This window comes from Musa acuminata, chromosome BXJ1-3 (assembly GCF_036884655.1).
Source record: "Musa acuminata AAA Group cultivar baxijiao chromosome BXJ1-3, Cavendish_Baxijiao_AAA, whole genome shotgun sequence".
Lineage (NCBI taxonomy): Eukaryota > Viridiplantae > Streptophyta > Magnoliopsida > Zingiberales > Musaceae > Musa > Musa acuminata.
This window is the reverse complement of record NC_088329.1, coordinates 37,300,871-37,314,978: the sequence shown is the minus strand read 5'-3', so window position 1 is coordinate 37,314,978 and position 14,108 is coordinate 37,300,871. Positions and strand designations below refer to the sequence as shown.

The 14,108-nt window shown below is 38.5% G+C and overlaps 1 protein-coding gene and 1 pseudogene across 1 annotated transcript; one reads left to right on the top strand and one right to left on the bottom strand.

Annotated features, from left to right (window-relative positions):
• Positions 1–1,768: 1,768 nt before the first annotated feature.
• Positions 1,769–5,181, top strand: LOC135627540 (heparanase-like protein 3). Its single transcript, XM_065133667.1, has 9 exons — positions 1,769–2,374; positions 3,017–3,053; positions 3,135–3,318; positions 3,413–3,561; positions 3,774–4,007; positions 4,093–4,282; positions 4,364–4,489; positions 4,632–4,731; positions 4,817–5,181. The coding sequence occupies exons 1-9, from the start codon at positions 2,060–2,062 to the stop codon at positions 5,126–5,128; spliced, it is 1,647 nt and encodes a 548-aa protein (XP_064989739.1). The 5' UTR covers positions 1,769–2,059; the 3' UTR covers positions 5,129–5,181.
• A 721-nt stretch (positions 5,182–5,902) lies between these two features.
• Positions 5,903–11,639, bottom strand: LOC135587017 (pyrophosphate-energized vacuolar membrane proton pump-like; annotated as a pseudogene).
• Between the last annotated feature and the right edge of the window lie 2,469 nt (positions 11,640–14,108).

Genomic DNA, 14,108 nt, shown 5'->3' with positions numbered 1-14,108 from the left:
CTTTGTATGCAATCACTTCAGCTGAATAGTTCTTGTTCCCACATGACCCTGAAACCACCCACAGTATTCAAGCAATGCAGCCTGAGGAATAAATAGATTAGCTAGCTGATACAGCCAATCATGACTACTTCTGAGTCTTGGAAGAAATCACACATGGTTGATTCATTGATTCTTGTATCTGGTTCTTGATTTGGAGGACACCCAATTCTTCTTCTTCTTTAGTTTGATGACATTGATGTGACTTCCTAAAAGTTCCCTGCTGTCAAATTTTAATGCAAGGAACCAATAAAATCCATCTGCAAGTAGGATTAGCCTGAGGAAGAAGTACTTCTTGGTTCACTCTAATGACAATGCAGCTCTCAGCTATCACCATGATGGAAGCTAAAATGTGGTGTTTAGGGTTTGGTTTTGCAGTCCTCTCTGTCTCACCTACTGTAACTAGCCAAATAATAGAGCTTAAAGAACTGGACAGTTCAAGATCCATTTGTGGCTTCTTCTACTAAGTAAATTGAACTAAGATTCTAATTTGGTCCACTAATGGGACAATGCAGTCCTCTTCTATCACCATGACATCAAGGTTTAAACTGTTAAATAGCTACAAATTGGAGGAGCTTTAGACTGGAAAGTCAACACCATTTTATTACTTCTTATGCTAGTTGAGATGGGATCAGATTCTGGTTGGCCTATAATTTTAGTTTTATCTGTAAGCCAGATGTCAAGTTTTTGAGTCAAGATATGGATTTCACCAGTGATCAACTCAGCTGTCTCAAACTCCCAATTGCTTTGTCTTACTCTGAATCTTGCAGACATGTGCACATGAATAATTGTTTCTACATGTGTTTGATTTTACTTGTGAAATGCTGTATGTAGTAATATTATGAAAACTGATTACTGCATAGTAATCATATGCAGTAATTTATTATACTAACTCACTAAAAGCCTAGTAAACAAATGTTGGCTGGTTTTAGACCTTGCAAAAAAGGGAAAAAGAAATCCTTGCCAAGATTGCTAATTATTCCCCAATTTAGCTGTTCATAAATAGGTCAACAAGACTTGAAATCAATGACCATGCTTAGGCTGAACACAGTTAACTAAAATAGGAATTCACATAAAGCTCCATCTAATCCAACTGAGATCTGCATGATATAGAGCCTAATATGCAGACATAAAGCCACATATGCTCACTCATGTTCCTAATACTTTTCTAAAGGCAGGGGGCAGAGGAAGTCAATCCAAGTTGAAACATAACTTGTCAATCCAGAATTGACCCTTCCAATTATTTTTTCTTCCAATTAAAAGATTTGTTTTGATTAGTCACAGACAGAGATTAGACTTTATTTTGTCTTCTCTCATGCCACTGACCTGCCTTCATGTGCCCACAAATCTATCTAACCCAAAGAAGTGGTTGCATTGCAGTGTTGTTCATCTTCTTGGGCCCTTCCAGTTGGTAGCCTCTGTTCCCTTGCCAAGTGCACACCACAAGCAAGAAAAAGCCTGACTTAGATGGATTCCACAGGCTCCAACCTGCCCCTGTCATCATCTTGCTTAGGTACTCCCTCTTGAGAGGAAGAAATCTCATGTGAGTCTTTACTTGCATGCAACCTTCTTGCCACTTCAACCTGTGGATGCCAACTGAGTGGTTGTGATGGGTGAGTTGTCTCTTTCTCATGCCAAACCACTAACCACCCTCTCTTTCTGCACTCACAAGCTACATGAAGAGATTTCTTTGGAAGAAGGCCACTGCATTGTTCAGAGGTTGCATCTCTTATCCATCTGTGGGAGAGGATTAAAAGCTAAGAATCCATCTTCCCTGAAGATGCTCACCATTGACTACTGACATTCCTTAAAACTCCTCAGCGGAGCCAAATCCTCTTGGAAACTTGGTACCTTTTGTCAGTAGCAGTCAGTGGCAACAGTGATGCTCCAGTGGGGTAGAATGACCTCAGGGAAAGCAATCAAAAGTTACCATTCCCTCTCCAAGAGATTCCAAACTTAATTTTCTCCACCAAACCCAAGCAGTAAACCATCATATTTCCTTCCTCTCCCCTCTCTCTCTAGAATGGAGTGCTATATTTGCCTTGAGCCTCGCTTTGTTTGTCTGAGTACTGAGAGGAGGAGAAGGCGGGGGGAGATGGGTGGTGGCGCTCTTCTGGCTCAGCTGCTTGGGTTCTGTTTCTGGGGGTCTCTGTGGCTGGCTGGGCCGGTGGCGGCGTACTCCGGCGGCGGACTGGGCAAGGCGGCCGTGGTTGTGGACGGCGCGGCAGCCATTGCCGTGACAGATGAGGATTTTGTGTGTGCTACTCTGGATTGGTGGCCACCTGAGAAATGTGACTATGGGACATGCAGCTGGGGGTTGGCTTCCATGCTCAATCTGGTGAGTTTGGGTTGGCTTCTATCAGTGTTAGCACTAAGGTTCTGACTACCATCAAGATCTGGACTGTGTCAACCATGGATTATTGAGTTTTGTTTGTTCTTGTGATCATGAGGTGGATTGAGGCTTTGGGGGTACTCTGGTTGAGGACAGCATCATTTTTGAGGGATTTCTTCAAGGGTTTAGGAAATGGGGGGGGGGGGGGGGGGGGGCCATAAATTGTGTATTCTTGCTTTATCTATCTTGACCTTCACAAATATTTCTTACATTTCTTATCTAAATGTTGGATCTTTTTTTTTTTTTGCTGCAACTCTGCTGTTACATTAGGGTTCAGATAACATGATAGAAATCTATCATATCACTTGGATTAGAAACATGTCCAAGCTACAAAATGATTCAATGGAAAAACTGTGGATCACAAGGGAACTCTGTTGAATGTTAACTGTAGATATGACAAAACAACATGAATAATCAGCAGAGTTTTAAGTCTTTGTTTGATGAAAATGATCTATATATTTTGAGCTATGATGTGTACATTTGGTAATTCTATAATCCTTTTGTGCATTTGTCATAGTTTGAATTTGAATACAGCATTGATTCATACATCATGATTGACACAGGTGTTTCATCTTTTACTCCATGCAGGATCTATCCAACCCCATCTTGTTGAATGCAGTGAAAGGTGAACTTCTGAACTTGTGAAGATGAATGATTCTGATGTTCTTTTCACTTGTTTCGCTATCATCTTCTTCCTCTTTTACAGCATTCTCTCCACTGAAACTTCGCCTCGGGGGTTCCTTGCAAGATAAGGTCATATACGACACAGGAAATCCACAACGGCCATGTGTGCCATTCCTCAAGAACACTTCTGAGATGTTTGGTTTCTCTCAAGGATGCTTACCCATGTCCAGATGGGATGAGCTGAATGAGTTCTTCGACGAAGCAGGGTAGAAATTTTCTCCAGCATGCTCGGATTTTACTGTTCACGAATGACTTCACTCTCTGAGATCACTCAGAAACTTCATCCTATCTTTGCTTCAGGGCACTCATCATTTTTGGGTTGAATGCCCTCAATGGAAGGGTCCCTGAGAGTGATGGTTCACTAGGAGGACCTTGGAACTACACCAATGCCGCTTCTCTCATTCGGTATACAGTCGATAAGGGTTACACCATCCATGGTTGGGAGCTTGGTAAGTCCACCTTGATCAAGAATTGCAGGTTGGAAAAAGACTGGAACTTGTTCACATCATTGCTTTAATGCTTGAAATGTCAGAAAGCATGCCAACAATTACTTGTTAACATCATCATTTGGGACTTCTCAACCACTGAATAGTTTATCTTCATTGATCAGCACAGAACTTTTACCCCAGTAAGGATGAAGGTTTGGTTTCATCTGTCTCAGGCAATGAACTAAGTGGATCTGGAGTTGGAGCTAGAATTGGTGCAGACCAGTATGCTGCAGATGTGATCACCCTCAAATCAATCATCAATGACATCTACCAAGGCTTCCCAGTCAAACCACTGGTACTGGCACCAGGGGGCTTCTTTGATGCAGGCTGGTTCACTGAACTAGTCAACAAGACCAAACCCAACTCACTGGATGTGATCACTCACCACATCTATAATCTTGGTCCAGGTATAATTGCTGCAGCTGTCTCTCTCTCTTGCAGATAACTCTCTTTTTAGTGACATGATTTACATAAGATGTGTACTATGTTCAGGTGTTGATCAGCACTTGGTTGAGAAAATTCTTGATCCAACTTATCTGGATGGTGAAGCCGCCACATTCAGCTCTCTTCAAGGAATCCTCAGCAGTGGAGGCACTTCTGCCACTGCCTGGGTTGGTGAAGCAGGAGGAGCTTACAACAGTGGCCATCATCTGGTGACTGATTCCTTTGTCTTCAGCTTCTGGTGAGCAAGACAGTTCCACCACTTCTGAGTGTCCATAACAATCTCCGAGGAGATCACCATGGTTGCTTCATGAACTGGCAGGTACCTGGATCAGCTCGGCATGTCATCCACATATAACACCAAGACCTACTGCAGGCAGTCACTGGTTGGAGGAAACTATGGTCTCCTCAACACCACCACTTTCCATCCCAATCCTGATTACTACAGGTGAACCACAACACTTTGAAGTAGAAGTTGATCGTTCGTTCGATGAATCAACTGACTTCCATGCCAGAGTTCTTTGCCAAACATAACAATCTTGAATTGAACCTTGAATTGAAACAGAAACTGATCTGGTTTGTTGATGCAGTGCTCTTTTGTGGCACCGGCTGATGGGGAAACAAGTTCTGTGGACAAACTTCACTGGAAGCAGAATGACAAGGGCTTATTCACACTGTGCCAAAGAATCTGTGAGTAGACGACACCATGTCACAACTGTTTCATTGCCTCTTCAAAACTTGGCCTTGATGCATTTGCTTCAAACAACATTGGCAGAAAGGGATCACACTGCTGTTGATCAATCTCAGTGGCAACACCACCACTGAAGTTTTTGTCACCACCAAGACTGCTTACTCTGCTCTGAAGTCAGCTGAATCCACAAGGGAGGAGTACCACTTGACAGCCAAGGATGGGGACATCCACAGCCAGACCATGCTGTTGAATGGCCACATCTTGGCTGTGGACTCAGATGGCCATATTCCAGAGCTTGAACCTGTGAAAGTTGCAGCATCAGAGCCCATCACAGTTGACCCATTCTCCATTGTCTTTGCCCACATTCCTTATTTCCATGCTCCGGCTTGTAGGTAATATTGTGCTGCTCAATTCATGGAGGATGGACTACAAAGTAGTCCATTCATGCATGATTGGTTGTGGTTCTTTTTCTGAGAATGTTTGATCAAATAATAAGTGAAATAAAGGAAGTAAACCAAAATTGTCTAATTATTGAAGAACTTGCTAAGGATTAAAGCTGAAATTAGAGATGATTATTTTATTTAAAATCATGATTGACACATCAAGATCTCAAAATAAACTAGAAATGCAAGTAACATAATAACCTTATTATATTCCTAAGGTCTGCCTTCAACTAGAATTATAAAGAATATGATAACTAATTTCATACACAAAAATCAACCTTTCATTGCCCCCTTCTATACAACAATAACAACAAAATCATAAATCTTAACTATTTTGGGTCGTCATATGTTTATGAGATTTGATTATCATGACCTAACACAATCCTCCATCTTCCTGCATCTGGATTTCTTTTCTGTCTTCCACTAGTCCTTGCATCTAACTTTTTCACAAACTACAGGATGAAACAAATCTCTGCTTGCCTTATGTTTACTTTTGCTTCCACAATCACACAATTTTTCAATTTTGACAAGTAAATTAGTAGTAGATCCAGCAGGAGTGCCAACAAACTTCAAACACAAAGATGTATGGTAAAATTTCTTAATCTCACAAGAGTGACAACAGTCAATTCACCACAATGATTGTCATCTTCAAACATAAGAAAATTTTGTCGACCTCCTTGCCCACAATGGGTCCATGGATGCTGACCTATATAACATCAACTAATGACAGATGAATAGAAAATATGACAGGAAAAACAAAAGAAAAATAAATAACAAGTTGCAATTACTGATCAAATATTGAGATCGATGGAGATTTGAGCAGTGTAAAGAACAATGATCCTTGAGTTTCCTCACTGCCATCAAGTTAGAAGATCTTGAACAGGAGACCTCCATGAGTTGCAACGAATGGTGCAAACACCAGAGATTCCACAGCCATTAGCTTGATAAGGATGTTAAGTGATGGCCCGGATGTATCCTTGAGAGGGTCCCCGATGGTGTCACCAATAACAGCAGCCTTGTGAGGAGCAGATCCCTTAGGGCCGAGGCTCCTAGCATGGTCTGATGCCCCAGCCTACCAACGCCATCCAAAATTAGCAGTTTGAATAATTGTGTTAGGTAACTACAGATTCTGATGTGGAACTATGAGAAATTTAAGACACCTAACCTCATGTAAACCAAAGTTTAAGCAAGTACAATTTTGCTATCTTGCAATTTATCATTATTTTAAATAAGAAAGGATCATGAATGTATGGAAAAATCAGGCCTCAGGAACACAGTAGCATGCAAAAGAAAACATGAGAAAGGAAGAGTGGCTTTACCTCGCTGTACTTCTTAGCATTGTCCCATGCACCACCAGTATTAGATGCAGAGATAGCAATCTGTGACAAAGAACGACCATTACCTTCAGCCACAAATTCTACTGGTCACATCAGCAAGCAAATTCTTACTTACCTGAACACCAGAAACAAGAGACCCAGCAAGAACCCCAGATAGGGTTTCCACGCCAAAGAAAGCTCCAACAATCAGAGGTGTAAGCATCACCAGAGCACCAGGTGGAATCATCTCCTTGATTGAGGCATCAGTGGAGATCTTGACACAGGTGGCATAATCAGGCTTAGCAGTGCCATCCATAAGCCCCGGTATAGTGTTGAACTGCCTTCAGACCTCCTCCACCATCTTCAGAGCTGCACTGCCGACACTCTTCATGGTCATAGCTGAGAACCAGTAAGGAAGCATTGCACCAACAATCAACCCAATGAACACCTTTGGTGTTAGAACGAACATATACAGTGGAAATAGCTGCTCGACTGACAAAAGCACCAAAGAGTGCAAGAGACACCAAGGCAGCTGAACCAATGGCAAAGCCCTGGGAGAAGGCATTAAAATATGAATGAAAATTATAAACAAGACTCAAGATGAATAAAATTAGTAACGATCCGAATACAATCTTAATAGCAAGCAATAATGACAATCAAACAATTGCAGTTGCAGTTGCAACAGAACCTTTCTGACATGCAACCAATAGATAAACCTAGAATATCAACTAAAATAGTACAAGCATCATCCCTGGAACAGATGACTTCTTCTAAATCTAGAATGACTTTTGGCAAATAGCCTTTAAAAATTTGTAAAAGTAGCTTTTTCTCAACATATTTTCCCAAGTAGTGTTCTACATGGCAAAAAAAAGCCAACACAAACAGCACTGAAATTTGTGGGTTGCAGTTTTACCACTGTTGCTATCTGCATCAGCAGTTACAAACAAATTTCTAAATTAACATAGCAACGTAAACATCATCTTTAACCAGAGTGTGCATCAACCCATCTAAAATAAAATAAATATACATTGTACCAAGGTTCTGGTCACTACATCCTAGGCACAGGTTACCTCCCTAAGCTTCTAGCAGCTCCAACATAGTTAATAGAATGCAGAAAACTATTTTAGCAATAAAATTATGATACCTTTCCTATGGCTGCAGTGGTGTTGCCTCCAGCATCAAGTGCATCTGTTCTCTCCCGAATTCTGTGGCTCATTCCAGCCATCTCAGCAATGCCTCCAGCATTGTCACTGATGGGCCCATATGCGTCAATGGCCAGACCAGTAGCAATAGTGCTCAGCATGCCTAAAGCAGCAACAGCAATACCATACATGGCCGCAAGACTAAAACTAACAAATATGCTGACAGCAATGGCAAAAATTGGGATAATGACAGAATTATATCCTAAAGCCAGTCCAAAAATGACATTAGTAGCGGCCCCAGTTCGGCAGGAATCAGCAACATCTTGAACAGGACTGCAAAAATAGTAAGAACAGGGCACATTCTATAAAAGCCAGATCATGGTAGCTCATGTTAAGAAATATAGAAAAACCAATTTCTTACCTATATGCATTGCTTGTATAGTATTCGGTGACAAACCCAATAACCAGGCCAGCCCATAATCCAATTGCAACACAGAAAAACAACTCCCTGAATGTCTCTGATGATTAGACCGCCTTAAAATCTCACCATTCAGTGAAATAAAAGGAACATGATACTAACCAGTTTTTGACCTGCTTCTGGTCACCAAAACTGAAAATTGTGAATGTCGAAGGGAGAGTAATCCAACTGATGATTGCAATACCAACTGTCATAAGTGCAGTAGAGACTATAAGCTGCTTCTTTAGAGCAGCCTCAATCTCCTTTACAGACTTTATCTCGAAAAAATCAGTTGCAAAGAGAGTAGTTACTAAACAAACTATGATGCCCATGGAGCTAACGAGCAAAGGATAGCACATTGCAGTAAACTCATGGTTGACTCCAAACGAAGATATTGAGGCAACAACAAGGGCAGCACATGATGATTCAGCATATGATTCAAAAAGATCAGATCCCATCCCAGCAATATCCCCAACAGCGTCTCCAACATTATCAGCGATCACCTATAAGATATATCTATAAGTTCAAAGAGGAAGAGAAGACATTTATATGAACAGGATATATCAATCTGGAATATCTAGCAGATAATGCCAAAATGTTAGCACAAGATAAAAGCACGAGGTTTGAACCCCCCCACCCCCCCAAAAAAAAAATCTAGTGATTTATCACAAAGGCACATAGGAAGAAAACATGCATTTTCATAAAAACTAGAGGAACTTACAGCTGGATTCCTAGGGTCATCTTCAGGAATGTTCCTCTCGACCTTACCAACAAGGTCAGCACCAACATCAGCAGCTTTTGTGTAAATTCCACCCCCTAACTCTCCCAAAAAGTGCCATGGAAGACCCACCAAGACCATAACCAATTATAGACTCAAAAAGGCCTTCCCAGTCATCACCATAATATAATTTGAATAAGTTGATTGCAATGTAAAGAACCAACAAGCCATTTGCTGCCAACAAGAAGCCCATGACTGCACCGGACCAGAAAGCAGTGATGAAAGCTTTTCCAACACCCTTCTGAGCTTCTAGAGTTGTTCTTGCATTCGCGAAGGTCGCAATTTTCATCCCAAGAAAACCAGAAACCAGGGAAGTTGTTGCGCCAAGCAAGAAGGAGATGGTACTGAAGCCAGCATTTGCAAGTGCTGGCTTGCAATACTTATCCTTGCTATAGGTGCATGGCTGGGCTTTTGTGCTAAAGCCTTCCACAGAACCAAGAAAGAGGAAGATCAGAACTGCAAAAGCAACCATGAAGATTCCAACGTACTGGTATTCAGTGAAAAGGAATGAAGTTGCTCCTGTTCACATGCATAGGGAGTTTTATATCAGATTACCATCCATAGGAGATCAGCATTCAGTGTATATAGTATTTGCAATTTCTTAAGGTGATCAAAACAGAAAAGACTAAGATGCAGAAATAATAATAAGAAGAAAAGATTTAAGCAAATCCCAGCTGCAAAGTATCATGTCTACCAATGTGTTATGGTTGACATTCAGGTGCAGCAAGAAAATAATCAACTGAATCAGAGTCAGAAAATTTGTGTAGTTAATGAGTGCTAACTGTAAGTTTGTTTCCAATAAACGATGATATTTATATAACTGGTAATTATGATTGCCTCTAACGATTGATACTAACCATTCCACGAATAACTATAATAAAAAAAATTTAACACACCATTTTCATCTAATATGCCTGCCAATATGCAAGATAAACATTTTATAGATAACACACCAAAAACAATTATCAATTGTTCACATTGAGCAATTTGCTCTGAAAAGTTTAACATTGTCAGGAATAAATTTAATATTGTCATAAACAAAGTATCTATAGAAGGCAGCTACACTTTCAAAAGTGAAGGTGAATTCCATATAATTAATGGGAGACATAAATGATATATGTTGAGATAATCTCTTGAAGAAAAATGGTGAATATTAATATCCTTTTTGGCAAGTAAGAGATCAAATAGCATAAGTTTCTAGAATTCCTTTGCTGTAAATTCCATTGACTGTCATGAAATTGTGACACTTAGCTAAGAAAATTAAGACATGTGAATTGCATCATTTACAAAGATGGACATTTCGAAATCAAGCTCTAACATGCTCTGTGTTGCTCCTTTTGTTCCCAATGTTGACTCTGGGTGCTTTTTAATGGGTAAAACCATACAAAAGATTAAACAACAAAGTGAATCTTCCCAATTCTCATCGTCCTTGTAACCTAACAAATTGTGTTATCGACAAGAAGTACCAAATTTGCATTAAAAAAGAATCGTTCCAAAAGGTAAACATAAGCATATAAGCATAATGAAGACCGACGAAAGAGCACCTTCTAAGATAGCCAAGCAGTTGTGAGCATGTGAATCGGTTTTAAGAAGATAAAACTCACCTTCCAACATCAAAAAATAGCATACAAAATGTCACGACTTTGGCTTGATGGATTAACTGACCTATCAATTTCGGTTGGTCTAGACCACTGATCAAAATACTTAAGCTGAAGTTGATAGTGGTATACTCATCAAACCCTTATAAGTCAATATTTGTTTTACTCATCTTCGTTGTGGGACTAATCGGGATAGCCCAATCAAACCCTAGTATGATGTATGTGAGGCATAGCCCAGTGGTAACTCCAAGTCATGACGAGTCCTTTAACTCCATTCACAGGTAGTTCTTTCCTACTTGAGCTCCCTCATTATACCAAAATATTAGGTCAGCTCTAATATCAAATATCACGACCTAGGCCTAATGGGTTAACTAACTTGTTAATTTCATTTGGCCTAGGCCACTGGTCAAAATGTTTTAAACTCAAGTTGATAGTGATATACTCATCAAACCTTTATAAGTCAGTCTTAGTCTTATCCACTTTCGATGTAGGACTAATCGGGGGTTACATAAAAACTCTTTATAAAGTTTGAAGAAATTATAAAGCTACAGTGTTAGTATTATACGAAGGAACAATATGAGAGCAATTGAAGCTATTTCTCCCATTCAAACTCATCTCAAGTATTACAGCCACAAAATTGCATAATGAAACATTATAGCCACATAAACGTCCAAACTAAAGTTTTAACCCTCAAAATTTATCCTCTTTTTTCACAAAAACAAGCAGCAAAAAATGTATAAAAGTGCATTAAAATAGCATGATCAAATATATGTTCCCAAAAATATTTCTCGATATTGATTAAGAAGAAAAACATAGTCTACAGTTTATTTATGACACTTCTTAAGTAAGTGAAAACAAAATCATTAAGCCAAAAACGAATCGCTCTTTCAAAAAGAATGACAGTTGAAGTAAAATATTAACTTCATATTCAAAATGATCCGGTATTTTTTTTTCCCTTTAGGAGTTTCTTTCTACAAAACCTTCCTGCTTTTGGCAAAACCAAGACCAACTATCTAAAGATGCCCAATTTCTCACCTTCCGAGATTGCGCTCTGGATCTCGGCGCACTTCACGACGACGTTGTGGTCATTGAGCCCTTCCTCCTCCTCAATGAGGTAGTCGGACACCCCGTTCTTGTTACTCCCGGGCCTCTCCTAGGAGAGCTTCACCTTGGAGACCAGCAGCCACTGCACCACGGCAGCCACCGGGATCAAGATCTCGGTCAAGAGACCTGTCAGTATCGCCGCACCTATCGGCGCTAATCCTCACCGGACGGCGGCGGCCAAGCAAGGGTTTAGAGGCTTTCGTGCTCGCCTCGCTCCCTTCGTAGTGGAATGCCGTTTCCGCGACTCCACGCCGCTGCTTATAAGAGCGAGGGGAGAGAGCACAAGGACTACAATGTAAAAACATAATGTTAGAGGTCCTTTTTGCAATATCAAGCCAAAAATATAACCATTGTGGTTTTACATGTTAAGATATTTGCCCCTACAAATTTAATATAGCATATATATATTCCTTAAAATATTTAAATATTATATATATATATATATATATATATATATATATATATATATATCATTTACATTTACCATTCTCATGCATACCTCCAATGAACTCAAATTTATCATTACTAATCGTAATCATCAATGAGTTTGATATTCAAAATTTTCTTTTTTACTTCACCTATTATTTTATTTTTTGTTTCTTAAAAATAAATTTAGAGAAATACCTAAAAAAAGTTATATTATATGTATATATATATATAATAGATTTGAAGGCTATTATTGTTAGTTGAAGTTTCAATTATCATAATCTATAAAGACGGATAGATGACATTTTTTAGGATATATACATATATATGTAATTTTGGCAAAAAATAGTCCATGTCTTTGATTAGCCTAAACACTAATTTCAGCACATTATTATTGACAATCTTAGATAAAAGATGATAGCATTTGAGTGGTTGTTTCACACACTTCTCACGTTCGATTTTGTAATAATGAGATACTATCATCTTTAATATGACTTAAATATGGGAGTAAATTTATCTATTAAAGTTATATAAAGTAACATTAAGTTGTTGTTAAGCTTTTATAAATATTTTGACCTCTAGTATATTTATTAGGACATATTGATAAATTGTCCTCTGATATATTCATTGGAATACATGGAGCAAGATAAAAAATATTGGAAGTTTATTATTAACTGTTGATAAAAAAAAATTGATTATCCTTTTGTTAATAAAGAATTAATAACATATTACCAAATTATTGTCAAAATGTGGTTTCCTTTAGTAGAAATTCAAAAAATGTAATAAAACAATTTATTATTAAAATATCAGTTATTAATTATTAGACAACCAAAATTATGTTTGTTAGGAATGGGGATAGTAATTAAGATGATCTTAAGATATTTTATACCTCGGAGTAGAAATCAAAACTTTACTAGTTAAAATAGTTCATTTACGTCTTCTCGCAAAACAAAACAAAGCTATATCACCTCTCAAATAGATGAAAAATAAATAATTTTTTTAAAACATATCATAAAAAACTCATTATAGTTATAAAAATGCTAACTTGGTAGATAATAGATTCTTGAAAAAAAATTAAAAAACAAGATGCAGGAGAGGGAAAAATATATTAATAGGTGATACAAATTAATAAAGGATAACATCTAGTCATAAATGAACTATAACTCAGCCAATCCTAAATTGTTGGTCAGACAATTAGATTAATCACATTGGACTGTGGGATCAAAACTGTAATCTTCTGTGGTTTCAATTAATTTGGATTTCATGAAATTTGATTCACTGATAGTATCATAAGAAACAAATGAATGTGAATGTGGACAAAGCTACTGGTATTGTGTTCTCTCTTGGAGATTTTTATTTTATTTTTCTTGTATTGATTCCATGGACTCAGCCTCAACCAGTAGAGTAGGGAGAGTGGTGGACATGGAAAGGGGAGGATGTGGGGGCTCCAGTTTTGGTTGGATGAGCACTTTTAGTTGGATTGTGGCCTTCACTTGTGGTGATGACCTTTGTCATTGCTATCTTCTCTATCTACATGGTGAGGGAGGGAAAGGAGAAGGAGAGAGTGCCTCTCAATCCTCATCTTTGTTGAGCGCTCAAAATGATATATTTAAAGAGAGAAATAGTAGGACTGTAGCAGATTCATTTCATTTTAGTAGCATTTCCACTTGGGAATTCAGTGTAGGAAGTCCCTCAATTGGTCCTAGTTGAGTTCATTCTGAAGGTACTAGAGATCATACAATTAGGAGGGAGATCAAGATATGAAAAGAATATTGTAACTTGAATGGAACAGATGAAGGATTTCCATAGCCATAGAGATGAAATTGTCATCAATTTAACATTATAGCATGACTTATATGTCAATGTCAATCAATGGCTAAATACATGCATCATAAAACTTGTAAATGAAATGATTTAAAATAAAAGAGAATTATTTCTTTCGATTTGTATAACTAAAAGGTTTGGACCTTACCTTCGATTTGGGTCTTCATGGGAATTTGCTGCCTCCTCCAATACAACCTCATGATGTCGACAACAGGCTGATTGGAACATTCTTCTATGTAATAGCAATTGGCAATCCAAAGAAAAGATATGCTTCCTGTAAGAATATAA